This window comes from Zeus faber (assembly GCF_960531495.2).
Source record: "Zeus faber genome assembly, chromosome: 10".
NCBI classification, from domain to species: domain Eukaryota; kingdom Metazoa; phylum Chordata; class Actinopteri; order Zeiformes; family Zeidae; genus Zeus; species Zeus faber.
This window is the reverse complement of record NC_137199.1, coordinates 12,167,928-12,190,225: the sequence shown is the minus strand read 5'-3', so window position 1 is coordinate 12,190,225 and position 22,298 is coordinate 12,167,928. Positions and strand designations below refer to the sequence as shown.

The 22,298-nt window shown below is 43.3% G+C and overlaps 1 protein-coding gene across 1 annotated transcript in view; it reads left to right on the top strand.

Moving 5' to 3' along the window:
* The window catches only part of abca1b (ATP-binding cassette, sub-family A (ABC1), member 1B), a 44,269-nt gene that overhangs the window by 13,110 nt on the left and 8,861 nt on the right, over positions 1 to 22,298 (top strand). Inside the window, exons 7-36 of the mRNA XM_080007951.1 lie at positions 1,443 to 1,532; positions 6,916 to 7,156; positions 7,487 to 7,626; positions 7,973 to 8,089; positions 8,232 to 8,426; positions 9,613 to 9,818; positions 10,402 to 10,578; positions 11,041 to 11,263; positions 12,020 to 12,241; positions 12,495 to 12,699; positions 13,037 to 13,150; positions 13,333 to 13,507; positions 13,839 to 13,970; positions 14,194 to 14,471; positions 14,588 to 14,808; positions 15,229 to 15,301; positions 15,507 to 15,715; positions 16,063 to 16,114; positions 16,241 to 16,363; positions 16,474 to 16,622; positions 17,044 to 17,168; positions 17,303 to 17,401; positions 17,666 to 17,855; positions 17,976 to 18,070; positions 18,230 to 18,262; positions 18,373 to 18,478; positions 18,614 to 18,688; positions 18,766 to 18,935; positions 19,829 to 20,006; positions 20,522 to 20,637. Coding sequence (XP_079864077.1) covers positions 1,443 to 1,532; positions 6,916 to 7,156; positions 7,487 to 7,626; positions 7,973 to 8,089; positions 8,232 to 8,426; positions 9,613 to 9,818; positions 10,402 to 10,578; positions 11,041 to 11,263; positions 12,020 to 12,241; positions 12,495 to 12,699; positions 13,037 to 13,150; positions 13,333 to 13,507; positions 13,839 to 13,970; positions 14,194 to 14,471; positions 14,588 to 14,808; positions 15,229 to 15,301; positions 15,507 to 15,715; positions 16,063 to 16,114; positions 16,241 to 16,363; positions 16,474 to 16,622; positions 17,044 to 17,168; positions 17,303 to 17,401; positions 17,666 to 17,855; positions 17,976 to 18,070; positions 18,230 to 18,262; positions 18,373 to 18,478; positions 18,614 to 18,688; positions 18,766 to 18,935; positions 19,829 to 20,006; positions 20,522 to 20,637 — 4,529 coding nt within the window. The remainder of the gene's footprint in view (positions 1 to 1,442; positions 1,533 to 6,915; positions 7,157 to 7,486; positions 7,627 to 7,972; positions 8,090 to 8,231; positions 8,427 to 9,612; positions 9,819 to 10,401; positions 10,579 to 11,040; positions 11,264 to 12,019; positions 12,242 to 12,494; positions 12,700 to 13,036; positions 13,151 to 13,332; positions 13,508 to 13,838; positions 13,971 to 14,193; positions 14,472 to 14,587; positions 14,809 to 15,228; positions 15,302 to 15,506; positions 15,716 to 16,062; positions 16,115 to 16,240; positions 16,364 to 16,473; positions 16,623 to 17,043; positions 17,169 to 17,302; positions 17,402 to 17,665; positions 17,856 to 17,975; positions 18,071 to 18,229; positions 18,263 to 18,372; positions 18,479 to 18,613; positions 18,689 to 18,765; positions 18,936 to 19,828; positions 20,007 to 20,521; positions 20,638 to 22,298) is intronic.

Sequence of the window (22,298 nt, the reverse complement as noted above, 5' to 3'; positions counted from 1 at the left end):
GCTTTAACTAGGGAGGCCGTGGACTCGGTAGAAATGATAATATATCTGTGAAAATAAAAAAAACACAGTCACTCTGTCTTTATTATACTTGAACCTGAACCTGCACAGCTATGGTCATGAAATGGTTTCCAGACACTTTGTCTACTCAAAAGACAGACAATGAAGTGAAAACCCCAAAAAAATGGAGTTGTTTATCAGGAAAAATATGAGTGATGGGAGTCCACTTGAACTATTTGCCGATCCAAGTTTCATTCATTACAATTGTTGCTCCCGATCGAGATCACTTTGCGTAACTTTTTTACAGCTTTATAGTCATGTCAAGGTTGTTGGAAATCAGCCAGGAGCAGTGAAGATGCTTATTACCCGTATAAAGTGTAGATTGTATCAATCTAATATGACCCCGATGGGAAACAGTGACAAAGAGTTCAGGTTAAAGTGCCCTCAGCGCTGTGCTTTCTGGGTCAGCCATGCAGTCCCGGAGTCATGTGAAACCTGAAAACATCACTTCTCTCCCCTGGTTCAAAGTTGTTTTTGAGGAAGAGCGAACAACTTACTATTCTCGTGTTAAACACACACGTTTTTTTTATGCGTTCAAATTTGTTTGGTTATATAAAGTATGTTCTCTCTGTAGCTTTCTCTTTTGCCTGCCAAACACGAAGCATAGTACAGCTGCATACAGCGTGATGGTTCACGTCTCCCTGTAGGGTGTTCTCTGATCACAGGTCACAATCCTGTGTTTTTTTTGGGGGAGGGGAGGATGTCATACTTTTTTTTTTTACTTTGTTTTTGATGTTCTTGTTGAAATCCAGAATGTTCTTTAAAGCTGAATATAATGACTTTTAATAGATAATTAACATTTTAATCGTTCTTAAGAAGCCCAAATGAAGCCATCAACATAATTCCATACGATGAGATTTGCATTTTGCTGATGTGTACTGGATACTACGCCGCTGTACAGAAAGCACTGCGGTTTCTTCACGGCAGTGGACATGGCGTGCAATAAAATGAAAGTTCTGCTTGAAGCCTTTAACAGGAATATAACAAGCGTCGACAAAAAACCCACATTGTTTATAGTGTACCGATATGATTTGAATGGGAATTGAAGTTTAATTTGTAGGTAAGACTCTTAAGAGACAAAATGTAATCCCATGCAGTTTTTTTTAACAATGTTATGAATGTTTGGAATTTTCAGTATAGCGTCAGTAGTTAACAGTATAGCAAAAACAAACATCGAAAAATAAAAAGAGAAACAAATAAATGGTCTCGCTATGGATTAATAAACATTTTATCTTGAGAAAATATTACGATTCACCTTTATAATACAAACAGTATGATTTAGTTGAAAGTCGTATCAATTATTTGTATATGCTTGTTACTTAAGTTATAGAAAAACTATTGATTTATTTTCTTCACCAATTGAAATTTTTAATCTTTTTTAACAGAGTGAGGTGAGGTCTGACCCAGAGGCCGTCCGAGGGGTTTCTATGGCGATGGACAATCTCCTGGACAGTCTCGGCTCCCTGGCGGTCGAGGTAGGCTCCAATCCCATCCAAGCTGCAGTCAGACAGAAAGTAGAGAGCAAGCTGATGCTTGATAGGACAGCAGCCTGGTCAAGGAAAAGAAAATGACCTTATCTATGTGATGTTACTTTTTTGTGAAATGCATTTTCTCTGCATCAATTTAGGCATTGTTATGAGATGTTGTTGTCATATTCTGCCGTTATTTGGTTTCCTTCCTTCATTGCTGTGTTTAACCGCAGGAACGCAGAAAACAGAAGGCTGTTGGTATTTCCTGGTATTATACACACATCTACTTTGATGTCTCCCGAATATCTCGTTTCATGCACCCGTGTCCTCAAAATGGAAGGAAAACACTTTGGAGTTAAATGCCTTTCAGGAAAACACAACACTCTTGATTAATCTCATCCGTGTAACATTTATTTTTAAGTAAAGTGATTTGGTACAGGGCTTAAAACATATACAGAGCACAACATATATGCATTACAAAAGTTTTTGCCCTCATACTGTATCTACAACATGAGGGCTGTGTGTATGAGTGTGCCCATGTTTAAGTTAAGTCATTAAAACTTGATGTTACAAAAGTGCCTTCCTATATTGGATCCTGATAATGCTGTATCCAAAGTACAGAGGTTAATTTGAAACAACTTCTTATCCATGTTGCTTAGAGCTGATGTCCTCTTCAAGGACAATACAGCAACAACTCAATGGTAAATTAGAATCAATTTATATTCTGACCTTTATATTCATATTATTGATTACAACGCATTTTTTTTAATCAAATGCCTTGATAACTTTCCTTTATAGTCATTACACTATGTAAATCAGTGGAGAGATGAGTGGCTGAAACGCAGCTATTGCAGATCTCTGCTGGTGTTTGTTGTCCCAATGCTGATAGTAGTTACAGGCGCTCAAAAGGGGCCAGTAGGTCAGGGGTAAATCTCCAGCATTGAGACCCATGTTTTAACGCAAGGTGGCAATCCTGACTCATGGCCGCACAGAGTTGAAGATATTGTATTTTTATTGGTTCTCAAACACACGGTCAATCATCCTGTGGAGGTTCTGTCGCCTCAGTCACTGCAGCCAATAGAGACTTAAGTTTCCAATTCTTATGTTCATAAGTCAGAACGAGATCCATTCTAATTCACTGTGGGCCTCCTGGGTTTACCGTAGAACATGGTGTTATTTGGACAAAGCCACATAGTTAGCCGGAGTTTAATGAGCTATATACAGTTAAAGATCGAGGCACCAGGAAGAGAGGCCACTAGGTTTACTTGGCAGATGGTGTAAAGACATCCAGTCGGTATCCTGATTGAAAGACTTGTTTTTTTCAAGAAGAAATGGATGACTGTGCACAGCTGAACAAAGAGAAGCTGGTTTCTAAACAAACTTGTGGGGAGTTAGTGCTGGCCCAGTGGAGCAGCGTTGCTATCCTGTTGAATTTCTCCAGGAGGTTAATGCTCAGGCCCTAAGAACAACAAGCAAACAGGTTTAATCTTGTCTTAGATGGATAGACGGCTGTTCTGGAAAGACCTGTGGATTAATGTGCTCCCCCTCAGGGGCCCCAGTGCACTCTGGACTGTAAAACCTGACTTCAGGCTTTAGACTTTTGTTCTACATCATCATTTTTTTTTAAGTCGGGACTGAAATTGAAACACCTAAATGTTTTTCACCGAAAAACTTTTTGTTTTTTTTCCACTTGATACTCAGATACACTCCAATCAGATAAAATGATCGCCAATCAGATAAAATGATCAATTTGGGAAGCCACGCCCACCCACTGCAGGACTGATCCTGCTTTGCGCCACTGAAAAGAGAGTTCATGAATATTAATTGAGCGAGACCGCTCCCCTTCAGGTTTTGAGATGATTGGGCCTTACTAGGGATACAATTATATATACTGTAATATGAGTCATTTACAAATGAAAAAAAAAATGCTGCATCTTTTATAATTCTTTGTTCAAACTTTGTACCCAAAACTCTAAGGTCAGTCCTTCTTGTCCGTCTTGGACAATCATCTGATGAACTCTAACATGATGAGAGACGAGTACTAGTTCTACAGGAAGTTAACCCTCACGGTTTAGTTTTCTTGCTCCGTGTTTGGATGGGAGGCTTTGCTACAGCCGGGGCTGCTTTTCTCACAGAAATTTCCACTGAGGGACTCATTGCTGTTCTGGGAAAAGTTAACCCAACATCATAAACCTCTGGGACGTCATGCTTTTAAAAATTCCTTTCTTCGAACTGCACAGCGTAAACAAAACCCTTCCTTATTTGTCCACTTAGCCCCAGGTTATCACACAAAAACAAACACCTAAACGGCTAGAGCCCGCTGCCTCCCCTTCCAGACAGCTACGGAGGGGGAGGCTCCTATGGAAAGGCTTGGACATACCACCTGCGCACTCCCCCACACGCATATAAAATCCAAACACACACACACACACACACACACACACACACACACACACTGTGTTCCCAGATCGTGCAGGACAATGCTAAATTAAAAGCATGTGACAGCAGTATTTTGCTGATGTGGCCAAATGAGTCAGGTCTGTCTGTGTAGAAACAGAAGGAAAGGGAAGGAGCCAGACTAAAAACCACAGCAGTGATATGGAGAGGTAGAACCACCTTCATCCCCCCTCCTCCTCCTCTGTGACTCAGAAACACCTCGAGTAACCCGCACTTTGGCCCAGAGGTTTGGTTCCCCACGCTGTCGCTGTTTTGACATGCTGCTGTGGCCCGATATACACTCGGAGGCAGGAAACATCGAGCACATTTCCCGGTGAGGGGGCTCTTTCCCTCTATAGGACGTCACAAGACATTATTCTTTGAAACTATTGTCAAGAGGTGAAGCGCAGATCAGCCCTCCAGCCCCTCTCTGGCGGAGGCCGTAAAATAACTGAAAAGCCTCAGTTGATATGTGATACACTCTTTAGAAAATTAATCACAGTAATCCACCTCTCGGGGTAGAGTGGCTTGTCCCACCAGCAGTACCCATTAAAGTACGCACATTGTAGCCTTGGCATGAGCAGTTGTTTATAATTTTCTACCTCCGGTGACAAATTTGTCCCTTGCTGGTACAAAAATGGGACAAATTTTGTACAAATGTGCCCTTTCATGGCACTGCCGGCATGACAAAGATTTTCGACCCCTAAACGTTCAATGCTCTAATTTATTTTCTAAGAATTCAACTTCAAGACAACAGAGACAGCTGTGTTAAAATATTACAGTAAGTAAATAAAAAGGCAACTTTTTGTATTGGTCATTGTGTCTTACTTATTGAATTAAAAGGTTGTAATCAACCCTGTAGCACAAATCCGCCCTCCTCCCTCCGAACAATGGAAAAATTCTTGCTTCAGAAGCGCTTATTGACATCGCCTGCATTCTGACATTAACGGAGTGCGCTTGCGTTCTGTAACCACAAAATGTGCACAAAAGTTCGACTGTTAAAGAGGGCCTTACTAATTGGTTCAATGTTTTGCCCAGAACAGGGAACACCGGCGCAGTTTACCGGGGCCGTTACCGTAATCGCACTAATGCATCGCAGGCTTCACTCAAATTGTTGCCATGTCCCAACTGTTTCCCATACTCTTGAGTATCCGTGTGAATGGAAAGGCCTTAGATGTCATACCTGGATCTGATTTGTCCTATTTGTTTGTTTTTGCCAGAAGGCTCGACACCAGTTTACATTCTTTGTTTTCATTGCATATAACTTTGTTTTTTATCACGTTCCTTCCTCACTCTTGTTCCTAGATATTGTTCCAATATATATGTACACTCATCGGCCACTTTATTAGGTACACCTTGCTAGTACTGGGTTGGACCCCCTTTTGCCTTCAGAACTGCCTTAATTCTTGGTGGCATAGATTCAACAAGGTGTTGGAAACATTCCTTAGATTTTGGTCCATATTGACATGCTAGCATCACGCAGTTGCTGCAGATTGGTCGGCTGCACATCCATAATGCCAATCTCCCGTTCCACCGCACACCACATCCCAAAGGTGCTCTATTGGATTGAGATCTGGTGACTGTGGAGGCCATTGGAGTACAGTGAACTCATTGTCATGTTCAAGAAACCAGTTTGAGATGATTTGAGCTTTGTGACATGGTGCCTTATCCTGCTGGAAGTAGCCATCAGAAGATGGGTACACTGTGGTCATAAAGGGATGGACATAGTCAGCAACAATACTCAGGTATGTTGTGCGTTTAAACCATGCTCAATGGGTACTAAGGGGCCCAAAGTGGGCCAACAAAATATCCCCCACACCATTACACCACTACCAGCCTGAACCGTGGATACAAGGCAGGATGGATCCATGCTCTCATGTTGTTTACGCCAAATTCTACCATCTGAATGTCGCAGCTGAAATCGAGACTCATCAGACCAGGCAACGTTTTTCCAATCTTCTATTGTCCATTTTTAGTGAGCCAGTGCGAATTGTAGCCTCAGTTTTCTGTTCTTAGCTGACAGGAGTGGCACCCGGTGTGGTCTTCTGCTTCAAGGTTGGACGTGTTGTGCGTTCAGAGATGGTATTCTGCATTCCTTGGTTGTAACGAGTGGTTATTTGAGTTACTGTTGCCTTTCTATCATCTCGAACCAGTCTGCCCATTGTCCTCTGACCTCTGACATCAACAAGGCATTTTCGTCCACACAACTGCTGCTCACTGGATATTTTCTCTTTTTCGGACCATTCTCTGTAAACCCTAGAGATGGTTGTGCGTGAAAATCCCAGTAGGTCAGCAGTGTCTGAAATACTCAGACCGTCTGGCACGAACAACCACGTTCAAAGTCACTTAATTCTTCATTCTGATGCTCGGTTTGAACTTTAGCAAGTCATCCTGACCATGTCTACATGCCTAAATGCAATGAGTTGCTGCCATGTGATTGGCTGATTAGCTATTTGTGTTCACAAGCAATTGAACAGGTTTACCTAATAAAGTGGCCGGTGATATATTATATTATTATTATATTATTATATATATATTATGTTATATTTATATTAACATAACATATTTTGTTATATTATGTTACATTACCAGTGTATTATATTATATTCTTTACCCTTTTGATTTCCAAATAGCAACTCTTTGCATTAATGTATTGGGTGCACTCATTACAACCAGTGATTGTAGAAAGAGGCGTTTTGATGAGGATTTATTCAATTTGATACTGATTTGTGAAAATAATATCTGTGTGATTTCATCAAATTGTATACGTTTGTTTCTTTCAATTATTTTAAGGTGGTATTTATATCAAAATGATGGACAAACGGGTGCACTTTATTTTAGTCAATGTCCTTTGCAAAGGTTTTCATTATCTGTCCCAAAGGACTCATGGTTTCCTGTGATCTGACGGGTAACTAACCTCTAGTGTGTTTGCTCTGCTGTTTGTCCACTTTAGCTGGCCAGCATGAAGAGCTGGAGCGACTTACGGAACGAGATTATCTTCCTCACCCACAACGCCACGTCCTCGCCCAGCACCATGTACCAGGCTGTGTCCCGCATTGTGTGCGGACACCCAGAGGGCGGAGGCCTCAAGATCAAATCCCTCAACTGGTACGAGGACAGCAACTACAAGGCCCTGTTCGGCAACCACAACAGCAGCGACGACGACCCTGTTTCTCTGTACGACAACTCATCCAGTAAGTACAGCACAGTCTAATTTCAGCGGTTCTACTATCGTATTTGAGAGTATATCGTTACAGGCTCTTCAGATACGGGTCTTTTTTCACACTTTGGGAGTCGCAATAGTTTATGGTTTGCTCTTTTTTTAATCAAGTACATGATACAATATGGCACAAGTTTGCCGATATTTTGTCTGATCTCAAAATATTTATACGTTGTAGAGATTATACACAAAAAAACCTCAGTGACAGACTTGCCGAATGTATTTATTAAATCTTTCAGTGTGAGTTTTCAGAAGCGTGTCAGACCATATGTTCTCCCATAATCCACCTGTGTTTCCACCTCAGCCCCGTACTGTAACAGTCTGATGAGGAACATGGACTCCAACCCCATGTCGAGGATGATGTGGCAGGCAATCAAACCTCTGCTCATGGGCAAAATCCTCTACACCCCTGACACTCCTGCCACGCAGAAGATCATCCATGAGGTACGTTGTAGGGGGTGTAGGGGCTGGGTCTTCGGTGAATAAGGACATCGAGGCTTCTGGCAAACAAGAAGAATGGCAGAGTAACCTATACTAATGCTGGGTCGCAACTAAAAACGTGTCTACTACAGTGCTGGCTCCCCATGAAAAGCCTGAAGGCTCCTTGATGTTCTAAAGATTAAAGAAGTTTCTGGTACCCTTTTAAAGCGATCGGTTGTTAATTCATCTGAAGGCCATCGTGCGCCACCTGCCATCAACAGGATGTGTTGATTAGTATGTAAATGAGTGTAATGACTATTGGTTATAATATGTATTGGAACTCACTCACCTCTCTCTCTCTCTAATTCAGGTCAACAGAACCTTCCAGGAGCTTGGTGTCTTAAGAGACCTGGGAGGCATGTGGGTAGAGATGAGGCCCAAAGTCTGGAACTTTCTAGAAAACAGCAAGGAGATGAACTTCCTCAGGGTACAACAGCCACTCCTCACCTCACCTTATTCCCTGTGATCTTTTCGGCCTTTTTCTTTTCTGCCCTCTTAATAAAAGGCAACACATCACATACGGTTCTTATCCACCCACGAAAGTTACATTCTCCCTGTTCGCTCAACAGACCATGCTGAGGAACAACGCCACCGCCATCTTATTCCACACCCAGCTGGCGGACACAGACTGGACAGTGGCGGACCTCTCCAGTTTCCTGGCAAGGAAGGCGGACGACCCACGTCCCCCGGGCAGCGCCCTCACCTGGCGGGAGGTCTTCAATGAGACGGACCAGGCCATCATGAGCATCTCTCGCTTTATGGAGGTCAGTCGGCCGTCAACTAAAATGGCGCATGGGCCTGCCACTCTTGGTCGCCCTGCGCTCCTTGCTTGTGTGTTTATCTCATAACTCTCGTCTCGGATCTCTGGCGAGGTTGTGATTTCCGATTGTTCCCTTTGTTGTCTGCCTCGGCGTTCTCACTCTTTTTTCACCGTCTCACCCTCTCTGGTTCTCTTGTGTTCTCTGGAGAGTCATGTTACCTGCTGGCATCCTATTCCTCCTCTCATACACTGCAAAAAAACAAAACAACGAGAATGAAAAGAAAACGAAATAAAAAAAACAAAAAAAACTTTGAATCAAGAAAAAAAATCTCTTCCAGTAAGGTGAGATAAGACTAAATCAAATCCTCAAAGTAAGTGTCTTCTTTAAGAGTGGAATTATTGCTTTTTTTTCCCCTCAAGTTTTCTCAAGCGTGCTAAATATTCTCATACAGTAATTCTAAGTCAAATCAATTTATCTCAAAAGTAAAAGCTGTTTAATCTGGCTTGTAAAGATTTAATTTTTTTGCAGTGTCAGGCCAACAACCCCACCCTCCCCCACTGATTTCTGTCCCTTCTCCAGCTTCTTAAAAGTATTCCTCATGTTTTGGAGTCAGTCATGTGAATTTGGCACAGCGGGGCCACAGCCCTGTCTCTGGCGCCAAGTACCCACTGATTAGAGAAACCCTTAGTCAGCACCTTGCTCTGCTGTCCTGTTACGAGCACAGACACCGCTGCTCCATGACTTCACTGTGGCGAATGGGAAATGAAACAAAACCACTTAGTCTGGCTTTATTCTCAGTCCGTCCCTCTCTCTCTTTCTCTGTCTGTCTGTCTGTCTGTCTGTTCCGACCCTAAGCACAGGTTCTGTTTATTTGCATCAACCTGTGGGTGTGCTTAAGTTCTGGGTTAGTAATGAGAGCTGACAAGGGGTGCTGGGGTGCAGTGGTGCCTGGTTAGTGCCGAACTCTGTGACCCAAGCAGCCCCCAAGCAGCCCCCCCCCCCCCCCCCCCCCGTTCCCTTCCCCTCAGTCAGAACAGGTTCATTGAGAACAATATGGCCAAGGGAGTGTGATTTTAATCCTGTGTGAATTGAATTTGGTATATATTTACAATCTGTTGTTTCGACAAGACGATCATTTGGAAAATATGTAGCAAATAACATGATGTACCTATCAACTTCTACCCCACAGTGTGTGAATTTGGACAAGCTGGAACCGGTGTCCAGCGAGGAAAAGATGGTCAACCAGTCCATGATCCTGCTGGAAGACAGGAAGTTCTGGGCGGGAATCGTCTTCCCGGACATCGACACCAACAGCTCAGAACTGCCGCCCAAAGTAAACTACAAGATCCGCATGGACATCGACAGCGTGGAGCGCACCAACAAGATCAAAGACGCGTAAGGGCCTTCCCCTTATCGCCAAACCATCTACATAACCAAAACACACCAGGGCTTATTGCACACACACAAAAACACCTTCTGGACCACACACATAAGCACACACATGAGCCATTTAAAAGTATTTGATGCCTTGTTTCGCTTGGATTAGCATCAGTGTTACTGGGGTCTGGATTTGGATGAATGGGTGGGAGTGTTGTCAACTGTGGACAGGGTGTCCAGCGCTTTTTAACCTAAACCTTATTTTAGTGATTGGCATCGAGAGTTTCGAAAGAATAGCTTCAACCGAATGCCACACACCAGGTTTGTTTTGGCGATCGTCATTTGCATCGTTTGCGGCTGTCAGCTGAAGCTATTCTCTCTGATTCTGATGCCAATCACCCAATGACAAAAAAATATATATATGGTTTAGGTTAAAAAATGCCACATTTTTCCTTTAAGGAAATTATTCTTGTTGATGTTGATGCAGAAAAAGTATCGACAGCCCAGTTTCACAACACAGACGATTTCCTTCAAACTTCATGTGTCACTGAATGAATACCCTTTAATATTTCCTCTTGCTCTCACCCTTTCCCATGTTTAGCTACTGGGACCCCGGTCCTCGGGCGGACCCGTTCGAGGACATGCGGTACATCTGGGGCGGGTTCTCGTACCTGCAGGATGTGATTGAGCAGAGCATCATCAGAGCTCTTACCGGCACCAAGGAAAAGACGGGCGTGTACCTCCAGCAGATGCCCTACCCCTGCTACGTCGACGACATGTAAGACGCCAAACATTTTCACCACCCACTATTTCACTATAATAATAATATATGAAGTTTGCAAGGAGCCTATATTGGTACTGCGCTCATGTTGTCATACTCTCAACAATGCTCTGACACCTTAAACAGACATAACTTATAACGTGAAGTAGTTGCATTGACTTCCTTTTTCTGAGCTCTGTGATCCAAATTTAAATAATAAATGATAAATACACAAGTCCTTACAATAAGTCCTATATGAAAAAATAAAATAATATTAAATAGTAGTGCTAAGTAGACATAAATAGCATGTATGATGATAAAAATGTATAATTGATTATTATTATTATTATTATTCATAATAATAATAATAATAATAATAATAATAATAATAATAATAATAATTATCTGTTATAAGACAATTGTGGAACTTGTATATATCCCCTCTTTTGTTCCCCCTCTCTTTCTCCACTCTGTCTGCAGCTTCCTGCGTGTGATGAGCCGCTCCATGCCACTCTTCATGACGCTGGCCTGGATGTACTCGGTGGCCATCATCATCAAGAGCGTGGTTTATGAGAAGGAGGCGCGTCTGAAGGAGACCATGAGGATCATGGGATTGGACAATGGCATCCTGTGGTTCAGCTGGTTCATCAGCAGCCTGATCCCCCTGCTGGTCAGCGCTGGGCTGCTGGTGCTGCTGCTCAAGGTAAGGCAGCACAGCGACACGTGCGGGGTGATCGCTATATGCTCGCTGTGACCTACTTAGGAGCCCACGTGGGTGCAGTTTGGGGGTTTAAAGGTTTCAGAGTTTGTTCACGTTTACCAGTAATAAAACGTGGAAAAAGTTGGACTAGAATACCGTAGTATCATAAAGACTCACTCAAAGACTTGACCTCAAATTCATATTTTGATTCATATTCAATTCATACGTTTTATTGTTTACATGATATTTGTGTCATTAGTAATTCTTTTTTTAAAGGTGCCACTATCCAGTTGGGTTTTTTTCAATAGATCCCATTGTAGAATGAAATTGATTATCTCCTCCTCTGTTTACATATCTTCAGTTAAGTTTGTCTTTATTGCTTTATTTCAGTTACTTTTTTCAAGAATTAGAAATCATTGGAAGAGGTAATCCAGGGATTTATTTAGTCCAAAATTTAGGGTTACAAGTACAAGGCCTTAAAAAGTATTCAATTTCATTCAATTAAGTTTCTCACAAATCTGGTTTATTTCTCGGCAAATTAAATTAGAAAGAAATTAATTTGAAAAAAAAAGACTATTTAGAAATTATTATTAGTAGTATTATTATTATTATTATTTATTTTATTTTTTTGCCAAGACATATTTAGGTTATTTGCGATAGCTCTGACATAGTTACTTGGGAGTGAGGTTATTCATAATTTGTGGTGGCCCATTAAAAAAGTCTTCAAACAAACTTTTTGATTCTTGTTCTGTCCTTCAGATGGGGAACCTGCTGCCCTACAGTGACCCCGGGGTGGTGTTCCTCTTCCTGGGCTCGTTCGGCGTGGTGACCATCATGCAGTGTTTCCTCATCAGCACGGTGTTCTCCCGGGCCAACCTGGCGGCAGCCTGCGGTGGCATCATCTACTTCACCCTCTACCTGCCCTACGTGCTCTGCGTCGCCTGGCAGGACTACATCGGCTTCGGAGCGAAAGTCTTTGCCGTAAGTAAATCCCTTGTCTTTGTACGCTCATTACTCTGTTCAGTAAATGGAGATTTTTTTTCTGCCTTTTTTTTTTTTTAAATATTAACACAGAATGAACAGAACGTGAGCCCTATTTGAACTGGACTAGCTTTAGGAGGTCTATGATTTATGTGAGATTTTAATCCGGTATGTATCGACAATATCTGTGGTTTATACAAGCAGAGTTGTTGTAGGTCTTCAAAGTACCCAACGCTCCCTCTTGTCCCCGCAGAGCCTGCTGTCCCCTGTGGCCTTCGGGTTCGGCTGTGAGTACTTTGCCCTGTTTGAGGAGCAGGGTGTGGGCATCCAGTGGTCCAACCTGGTGTCCAGTCCGCTGGAGGAGGATGACTTCAGCCTCACCACGGCCCTCATCCTCATGTATTTTGACTCCTTCCTGTACGCGGTCATGACCTGGTACATTGAGGCTGTGTTCCCCGGTAATTAACACAACATTTACGACTGTCCCATTTGTTGTTTTTAATGACATTTTTTTTAGATGAGTTTGAAGAAAGTAATATCTGGTCTTTTTTATGTATTTACCTCTTAATTAACTTAACAAAGTATATTTTGGTTTAATCAGTTCCTTAGTATATTGTGAAAAAAACATTCCATAGATTAGGTGCAAACACATAAGATAGTTTCTTCAATCATTTGGATGAATATAATTTATTTAAACCAAGTGTAAATATGTGTACAGTAAAGCAGATTTAATATGTTATATAAAGAAATGGCAAATTAACCGATGTAATGAGTGGTGGTGATCTTGTCTCTCAGGTCAGTACGGTATTCCCAGACCCTGGTACTTCCCATTCACAAAGTCCTACTGGTTTGGAGAGAAGGAGGGCAAGAATAACAAACTCCTTCAGGCCAGGAAAGGAAACGCCGAAAGTAAGACTGACCCCCGTCTGTCCAAAAAGTGGCATTTCCACTGTATCTATTTGTTATTGTGTTTAAAGAGATAATGAATGCTTAGAGGAAACTTCGAAGACACATCTCAAATGTGTTCAAAATGTTTCCCCATTTCATTGGACGGGTAACAACACACGGTGATGTTGTCGGTTTCCGTCTAGCTGTGTGCATCGAAGAGGAGCCAGCTCACCTGGAGCCCGGCGTCTACATCGAGAACCTTGTGAAGGTTTACCGCCACGGAAAGAAGCTGGCGGTGGACGGGCTGACGCTGGGCTTCTACGAGGGACAGATCACCTCCTTCCTCGGGCACAACGGAGCAGGGAAGACCACCACCATGTAAGTGGAGGAAAACAAAACACAGACGCGGACAGATAGCGTGAGAATCACTTCCCACAGGCGTGTCCTGGAAAGTCACAGACACAGAAGTTGTGGGAAATTACAGGCAGATATGTTTGAGACTGAGTCATTGTTACATCATAAATGACGACCACTTGAGGGGAAGTGGAGAAACACTAGCATCATAGATGAAACACTATACAGTGACTCAACATTTGGGGATGTTTAATAATAATAATAATAATAATTCAAAGTTTAATTTATTGATTTTATTGCGATGTTAATCACCTATTATGTAGAATTAAATGTAATTCCATTTCATCCTTTCCAGGTCAATCCTAACCGGCCTGTTTCCTCCTACCTCTGGAACGGCCTACATCTTGGGCAAAGACATCCGGACAGAGCTCAGCGCCATCAGACAGAGCCTGGGCGTCTGCCCGCAGCACAACGTCCTCTTCAGCATGTAAGTCACTGAACCACCCTCTGAGTAAGGCCTGATGTCAATCCGGAGGTCTTCAGATCAACCGTAGAGCGTGATGGCTCCCAGAATATTATCTCAGTTTAGATCAAAAGCTTTGAGGGGTTCTGAATTAATCTGAAGTGTTCCAGTTGGGGAAAAAAACAGATTTGGATCGGATTTATAGAAACTTTCCGCTGACTGACTTGTTGTGGTGTGTTGCCCCCAGGCTGACCGTAGAGGAGCACATCTGGTTCTACGCCCGTCTGAAGGGACTGTCGGAGCAGCAGGTGAAGGATGAGATCGAGCAAATCCTGCTGGACACGGGCCTGCCCCACAAGCGCACGTCCAGAACCAGCACGCTGTCTGGGGGTATGCAGAGGAAGCTGTCGGTGGCCCTGGCCTTCGTTGGGGGGTCAAAGGTCGTCATCCTCGATGAGCCCACGGCCGGCGTAGACCCCTACGCCCGCCGAGGAATATGGGATCTGTTGCTAAACTACAGACAGGGTGAGTAGCACTACGGGTTGCTAAGAAAGCTTCAGCATCTCCCAAACTTGATCTCCTTGTTGATGGAAGCATCTCGACTCATTATAGCGCTCCTCTTCTGACTCCGCCACCTTTAGGCCGCACCATCATCCTGTCCACGCATCACATGGATGAGGCAGACATCCTGGGCGATCGAATCGCCATCATCTCCCACGGGAAGCTGTGTTGCGTGGGCTCCTCCCTCTACCTAAAGAACCAGCTCGGGACCGGCTACTACCTGACCCTTGTTAAGAAGGAGCCCGAGCCTTCCCTCAGCTCCTGCAGGAACTCCTCCAGCACCGTGTCCTTCACCAAGAAGGTGAGATTTCAGCAGTCCTGCTTGTCCCTTTTGGGATATGTGTAGTAGTACTAGTATTGGCAATATTAATAGCATTCTATATCTAAGAAGTACTGTGAACATTTGTGTTAATTTGACTTGTTAGAATGTTCACTGCACTACACTTGTTTTTGGCTACTACAACTATTACCATTTTTTTGTCTGTAGAAGTAGAAGTATGTTGATAACTGGTTTTATTATAGTGAAGGAAAATTAAACCAATATTACAACAGAAAGGGCTTTTGTTCCAAACAAAGATATCTGATTTTGGCTTAAACAAATTCCAGTGTGAGTGTAGTTTTTTCATGGGGGATAACGGCAGTTAAATATTTAAAAGAAATGTATTTACTTTAATTCAATATTTTCTCTCTCTCTCTCTCTCTCTCTCTCTCTCTCTCCTAGGAGGAGTGTGCTTCTGTAAGCAGCTCTGATGCAGGACTCGGCAGTGAGAATGAGAGTGAAGCAGCGACCATCGGTAGGCACCTCCTCCTTCCTCTACTGTATCGGACCTACACAGAAAGGCAGATAATTAGTCCAAAAACATCATTTTGTTTTGTGCGATTTTGTCGGCTTCAAAAATGTGGAAGTGAGGTGTAAAAACCCCCCTCTGTTCGTCTTGTGATGCCTGGTTCCGTCCCGCTCAGAAAACGGTCCGGCGGCGTCCATATGTCCCTTCGTACCCCCGGACGTGGCCCACATCTCCAGCCTGATCCTGAAGCACGTCCCTGCCGCCCGCCTGGTGGAGGATCTGGGCCACGAGCTGACCTACGTGCTGCCCTACAGCGCGGCCAAGGACGGAGCCTTCGTCGCGCTCTTCAAAGACATAGATAACAAGCTGCACGACCTGGGTATCTCCAGCTACGGAGTGTCTGACACCACCTTGGAGGAGGTGAGCGCTACGTCGCAATACGTCTGTTTCATTTAGTATCTGCAATTGTTCAATGCAGATATTAAAGCTTTTTTTTTTTAAGATACAGATACAGCCTTGACCTCAATATACATTTTGTTTTTAGTTAAGAGGTTTCATTTTAATGTTGAGTTAAATGTCATACACCTTCTTAACTTCAGCTGCGACTTTCAACTTTATTATCTGGACAGAATTTTTTTGTCAAATAAAATGATGGCTAATTAAAAAAAAAAGTGAATAATTCTGACGCTGGTTGAAGGTTTGGGTGAATAGGTGTGAATAGATTGTCTGCAGCAGGTTTAAATGTAGACTTCCTTTCTGTTTTGTAGATTTTCCTGAAAGTGGCTGAAGATAACGGAGTGGATACCGAAGTCCCCTCAGGTAACATGTTGTCTCGTGACCCCCGACTTTTAACCTCTAACCCAAAAACTTAACCATTGGATCTCCGTCAGACAAAAATAACATTCCTCAACCTTAAACTCCATTTTGTTTGTGTGTGTTATTTAGATGGCACCCTGCCAGTCCGGCGGCGACGTAGAACCCATGCCTTTGGTGGAGACCACCAGAGCTGCCTTAGACCACTGATCGAGGACGACAACAACGACTGCAATGACTCTGAGGGTGACCCGGGTACGAATTAACAAAAAAATAAATAAAAAAGTGTTATAGCATCTTAATACTTGCTTGATTTGAAATGGTTTGGTTCCTGCTCATGCATTTCTTGTTTCCCTGTGGCGCAGAATCTCGAGAGACGGACTGGCTGAACTGTAACCATGGGAAAGGATCATTTAAGGTGCAGGGCTGGAGCCTCAAACGGCAGCAGTTTGTGGCTCTGATGTGGAAGAGACTCCTGTACGCCCGGCGCTCCAGGAAAGGCTTCTTTGCTCAGGTAAAGGCTTTGATTGGCCACCACTAAATAGCAGGGCTCTGATTGGACTCATGTCATGGAATACCTTTTGGCTGATGCTGAATTAAAGACAATATGGCTGATGTATCTTTTTGCGATACTTTAAAAAAAAAAACTTTTTTTTTTTTTAATTTTAGATATTGAAACTATCCCATTTAGAAAAGCATGGATAAACCTGCACTATGTTTTTTGGCTAATATAACATTAGTTGAAGACGGAAGAATAAAGATGGATTTCTGCTTTCAACTTATATTTAATTGGATTCGTTTAAGTTCTGCTGTACACAGTGGCCAGATCAACCCGCTCAATATTAAGCAAATAAATCCTCTAGTTTAGCAAATATAATTTCGATTTGATTTTATGATTTTGGTTGGCTCACCTTGGTGTGTGTGTGGGGTTGCAGATTGTCCTTCCTGCCGTGTTTGTTTGCATCGCTCTGGTCTTCAGTCTCATCGTCCCACCATTCGGAAAATACCCGAGTCTAGAGCTGCAGCCCTGGATGTACGAGCAGCAGGTCACCTTTATCAGGTATGAGACGTGTGACATATCTGGGCTTGCAAACGCAAAATTTTGGTTATTAACTATGAATTTATTTCCTTTACAAAATGTGTAAAAAAAAAAGAAAAAAAAAGAAAGACATGATCCCTGTGTTGTCTCCGCAGTGACGACGCTCCGGATGACGTCACCATGCAGAAGTTATTAAGTTCGCTCCTAGACACTCCGGGCTTTGGCACGCGCTGCATGGAAGGACATCCAATCCCGTAAGGACACTCTGTTTAGAAAAATACAACAAAAACATCTAGATCTGTATTAACACTGATAAAATGAAATACCAATTAAAAAATTCTCCAACACACAAAATATAATAATATGTTAATAATACTAAATATGCAAGCCATAAAATTACAATAAAAGTTCACAATATGAATAGGCAGCTTTTTAAGTTCCCTGTGATTTCTTGACTACTTCATTCAGTATCCTTAATATCTCCTTCCTCCAACCTTCCATCCTCCTCCTCCTCCCAGCGATGCCCCGTGTACAATGGGTGACGAAGATTGGAAGACACCGGAGGTTCCCGAAACTGTCCAGCAGCTTTTCAGGTCCGGGAACTGGACCATGGACGACCCGTCGCCCGCCTGCTTCTGTAGCTGCGACAGCAAGAAGAAGATGCTGCCCGACTGTCCCGCCGGAGCCGGAGGCCTGCCCCCCCCTGAGGTACGTCGTCAACGACGAAGCACTCCAAAGTGTACCTCGGAAAAATATGCGATAATTTGTTTCAGGATGAGTTGTTTATGTGTGAATGATATTGCACTAATCGTGTGCTTTGTTGTTCAGATGATGCTCAGTGCCACAGACACTTTACAGAACCTGACAGGAAGAAACATCTCTGACTACCTGGTGAAAACGTATGCACAGATCATTGGGAAAAGGTGGGAAAAACTGCACTTGTGTTCATGCAATCACGTTGTATTGTACAATTTAACTGGGCACTGTGACAAATAAAGACCTTGAATCTTTGTATTGTAAAGACTACTCTCACATTTGATAAAAGTTTTACTGAATTTCTTTTCAATCTGCCTTCCTCGCAGCTTGAAGAACAAAGTGTGGGTCAATGAATTCAGGTAAGGTTTTCAGTGTTTTTATACTTTTTTTTGGAGATGTACAGCCACATCGGTGCGTAAACATTTTTGTTTGTTACTTATACTTCTGACTTTATATTGTATTTCCCCAGATATGGCGGCTTCTCATTGGGTGCCCGGAGCACACAGGTCCTCCCCCCGGCCAATGAAATTGATGACGCCATCGAGCGAGTCAGGAAGATCTTTGAATTACAGAAGGTTTGTCAGGAAGCATCAACACAGTTGATATAATGAGACATACTCTACCCACTGCCCGCCCTCTCTACTGAGCAAATTAGACTAGAAGTGATTTAAAGAATCTTTTAAAAAAAAATTTTTTTATGCACCCTACAGGGTGCCGCAGCAGATCGATTCCTGGACAACTTGTCGGGCTTCATCAATGGTCTGGACACTAAGAACAACGTCAAGGTGAGACAAAGCTCTTCAGCTCTATTGCCAAAGGCCATATTTGAGAATTTTTGTCAAGGTCATCTTTTCTCCTCCAGATCTGGTTCAACAACAAGGGCTGGCACAGCATTGGGGCCTTCATCAACGTGATGAACAACGGCATTCTGCGGGCCAACCTCCCCCCTGGTAAAGACCCCAGCCAGTATGGCATTAGCGCCTTCAACCACCCGCTCAACCTCACCAAGGAGCAGCTCTCTCAGGTGGCGCTGTGAGTATTCACCACCCAAATCTGACTGGTCGGGCTGCAATAAGCTGTAATACACACTACTCTATAACAACTCTTCTTAGGCTACATAATTAGAAAAATACTTCTTATCAGTCAATTTTGCTCAATTTAAACTATATCACCACCAAGATAAACCTTTAATAACTAAGTTATTGCTGTAAGTTCACCTAAAAAATGTTTTTGTCAATTTATCCCAATCAGCCTTTTTCAGCCTGTAGCAGACATTAAAATGGGAGATGGGAGAAAGTGCTGATTCTTAAGAACTTTGAAAGCTGCGATGCACTCAAAAAAAACATCAGCAGAATCCAGATAAAGCTTTTATGTTGAAATCGTTATTATAGATTGGAGTATAATAGCAAATAATGCAACAGCTCATCGTTTTAATTGTTTTACCTCACTTTTGTTGTTGAGTTGACAATGTCAACTTCAGCACCTCCACATGGAGAGGAGTCAATTGAGGTGGTTCGGTCATCTTGTAAGAATGCCCCCCGGACGCCTCCCTTTGGAGGTGGGCATGTCTGACTGGGAGGAGACCCCGGGGCGGACCCAGGACCCGCCGGAGAGATGATATCTCTCAGCTGGTCTGGGAACGCCTAGGGATCCCCCAGGAGAGGCTAGAGGAAGTTGCTGGGGAAAGGCACGTCCGGGCTGCTCTGTTGGCCCTGTTGCCACCGCGACCCTGAGTAGGATAAGCGGGTTAGAAAATGGGTGGATGGGTGGATGGATGGATGGATGGCAATGTATTTTTACTCTCTCACCAAATGGTGCAGCAATGTCCGTTCGACAAAATGAACAATCGAAAGTTTGTGAAAGAAAAAATGCTTCGTCTTCACTCCCCCACCCCTCCTCTTTCTCTTCCTCCTCTTCCTCCCCAGGGTGACAACATCGGTGGACGTTCTGGTGTCCATCTGCGTCATCTTCGCCATGTCCTTCGTCCCCGCCAGCTTCGTGGTCTTCCTCATCCAGGAGAGGGTGAACAAGGCCAAGCACATGCAGTTCATCAACGGCGTCCAGCCGCTGCTCTACTGGCTCGCCAACTTCATCTGGGACATGGTGAGTTGAGAGGGGACGTTGCATATTTCACTCGACTTCAGTTCCCTGAATTGAGATTTTCATGGGTCCAAATTAAACAAGTAAATGTTTTCTCAGTTTAACTTATCCTTTGATTGTTCATTTATTTCCCCGTTGGTTTTTACCGAATACATTTCCAGTACTACTAACAGTCTTTGTAGATTTCCTTTGTTTAGTCACATAAGGAATTATTTATGTCTGAAAATTACTTTCCAAAATTGTTGACACTTAAACATGACAAAAGCTGTGCCTTTTATTCTGCTTTATTGTCAGCTTGGGCTTATGGACATGGTCTCCCCATTAATGGCTTTTCCTAAATAAAGGGCTTGTCGTCCTGTGATCCCGGTCCATAGGGGAAACCTCGATCATAGGAAGGAATCCATTCGGTGGCTTTATTGATTCCAGTTAATGATGCACCTGAGAACCGTTCCTAAATTGGACCCTTCATAACGTTCACTGACCTGTCGTCCACTCTCCCCTCATCCGTGTTGTTGCAGTGCAACTACATTGTCCCGGCGACCCTCGTCATCATCATCTTCATCTGCTTCCAACAAAACGCCTACGTCTCCTCCACCAACCTGCCGGTGCTGGCGCTGCTGCTGCTGCTCTACGGGTGAGACTTGATGTTTCCAAACCCCTGAGCACTAGTGAATTCCAGCTCTTTTTAGAGAACTGGCTCTTTTGGCGCTGCTCACACAGAATCACTGCAAAACGCACAACGCAACAAAATATAAATTAAAATATTTAAAACAAAAAGAAAAAAATCAGCATCCAAATAACTTTCTTTAGTGGAGATTGACATTGAGAAACACCAAGTGCCTCAGCTTTGAGGGGCTGATCCGGTTTCTTCTTTTGGTTAATTATCTGCCCTGTTTTGGAGAAGATTCTCTCAGAGGGGACTGACGTTGCTACAATGCATAGTCTCTGTGTCATCACATGTGTAAGACGTGGGTAAACTGAAGCCTTGGTCTCCCACCAGCTCAGTGGGTCTGCACTTCTCTGGAAAAGGGGCTCCTCAAGGTAGGAACTCACTTCCAGTATTGAATCTGCAGAGGGATTCCTTCTTGTAGTGTCTCCACTTGCTTGTTCTTCAAAGAACCTCCAAACAGCAGATGTTTGTGGCTCCTCTTGTTCATCCTCTGCTGCCTCTTCTACCTCTTGGCCTCCTGGCAGTGGAGTTGGCTGGCTGGATCTTGCTGCTGCTGCAGTTATTCTCTGAAGAGCTTCATCAACCGCTCTGTTGTCATTCAAGGCCAGCTTCTTGAATCTTGGGTCAAGAATGGTGGTTTCTGAGAAAACAGTGTTGTATTCCATTCTGTGGAACTTTCTGTCCATGGATGCGCAGAGAGCATCCACCAACTCTTTCACTTTCCCTGTGGTTACTCTGGTCTGGTGCTCAGCTGTCACTCTCTGCAGACCCTTGCGCAGGATTAACATTTTGGAGGCTGTAACATAGCTGAAAAAGAGTGTTCAAAATTATGCTTTGTTTTATTTAGATGTGTATATTATTATTTCCAGTCATGTCTAATCCGCTTTTCGTACTAGTAATGCAACAACAACAACAACAACAACAACAACAACAACAACAGCAACTAATAATAATAATACTAATAATAATAATAATGTGATAACATTTGTATACTGCACCTGTCTGCACTGATCTCCACAGTGACCTGCTCAAATGGCTCCAGAACAGTGCATGCCTCCTGCAGTACCTCCCATTCCTCTTGGCTCAGAGGATCGACCGGTGCATTGATAACAACCAGGGTAGAGATGACTGCATCCTTGGACTCCAGAATCTGTTTTAGCATATGAAAGGTGGAGTTCCACCTTGTGACACATTCTTGTCTGAGCTTCAGCTCAGGCATGCCCATCTGTCGTTGGGTGGATTTGAGCTTGTGCGTGGCTGTTGTGCTCCTGTGGAAAAATTCCACTATCGCCTTCACTTTGTCCACAGCAGGTTTCATCACCTTCAGAGCGTCTCTTACAATCAGGTTAATTGTGTGTGCAAGACATGGGTGGTGGGTCCATTTCAGGGTTTTAATTGCTTTGGTCATGTTGGCTGCATTGTCACTAACACAGCAAACCACTTTGTTTTCCACATCCCACTCTTTTGCCACTTTGAGCAGCGCCTCTGCTAAGTTGTCAGAAGTGTGTCTGTCACTGAACTCAAAACAATCCAGAAGACAGGACACCATTTTGTAATTTTCAACAAAGTGACAGGTAACTGACAAGAAGGATGTGGTGGTTCGGGATGTCCAGCTGTCAGTTATT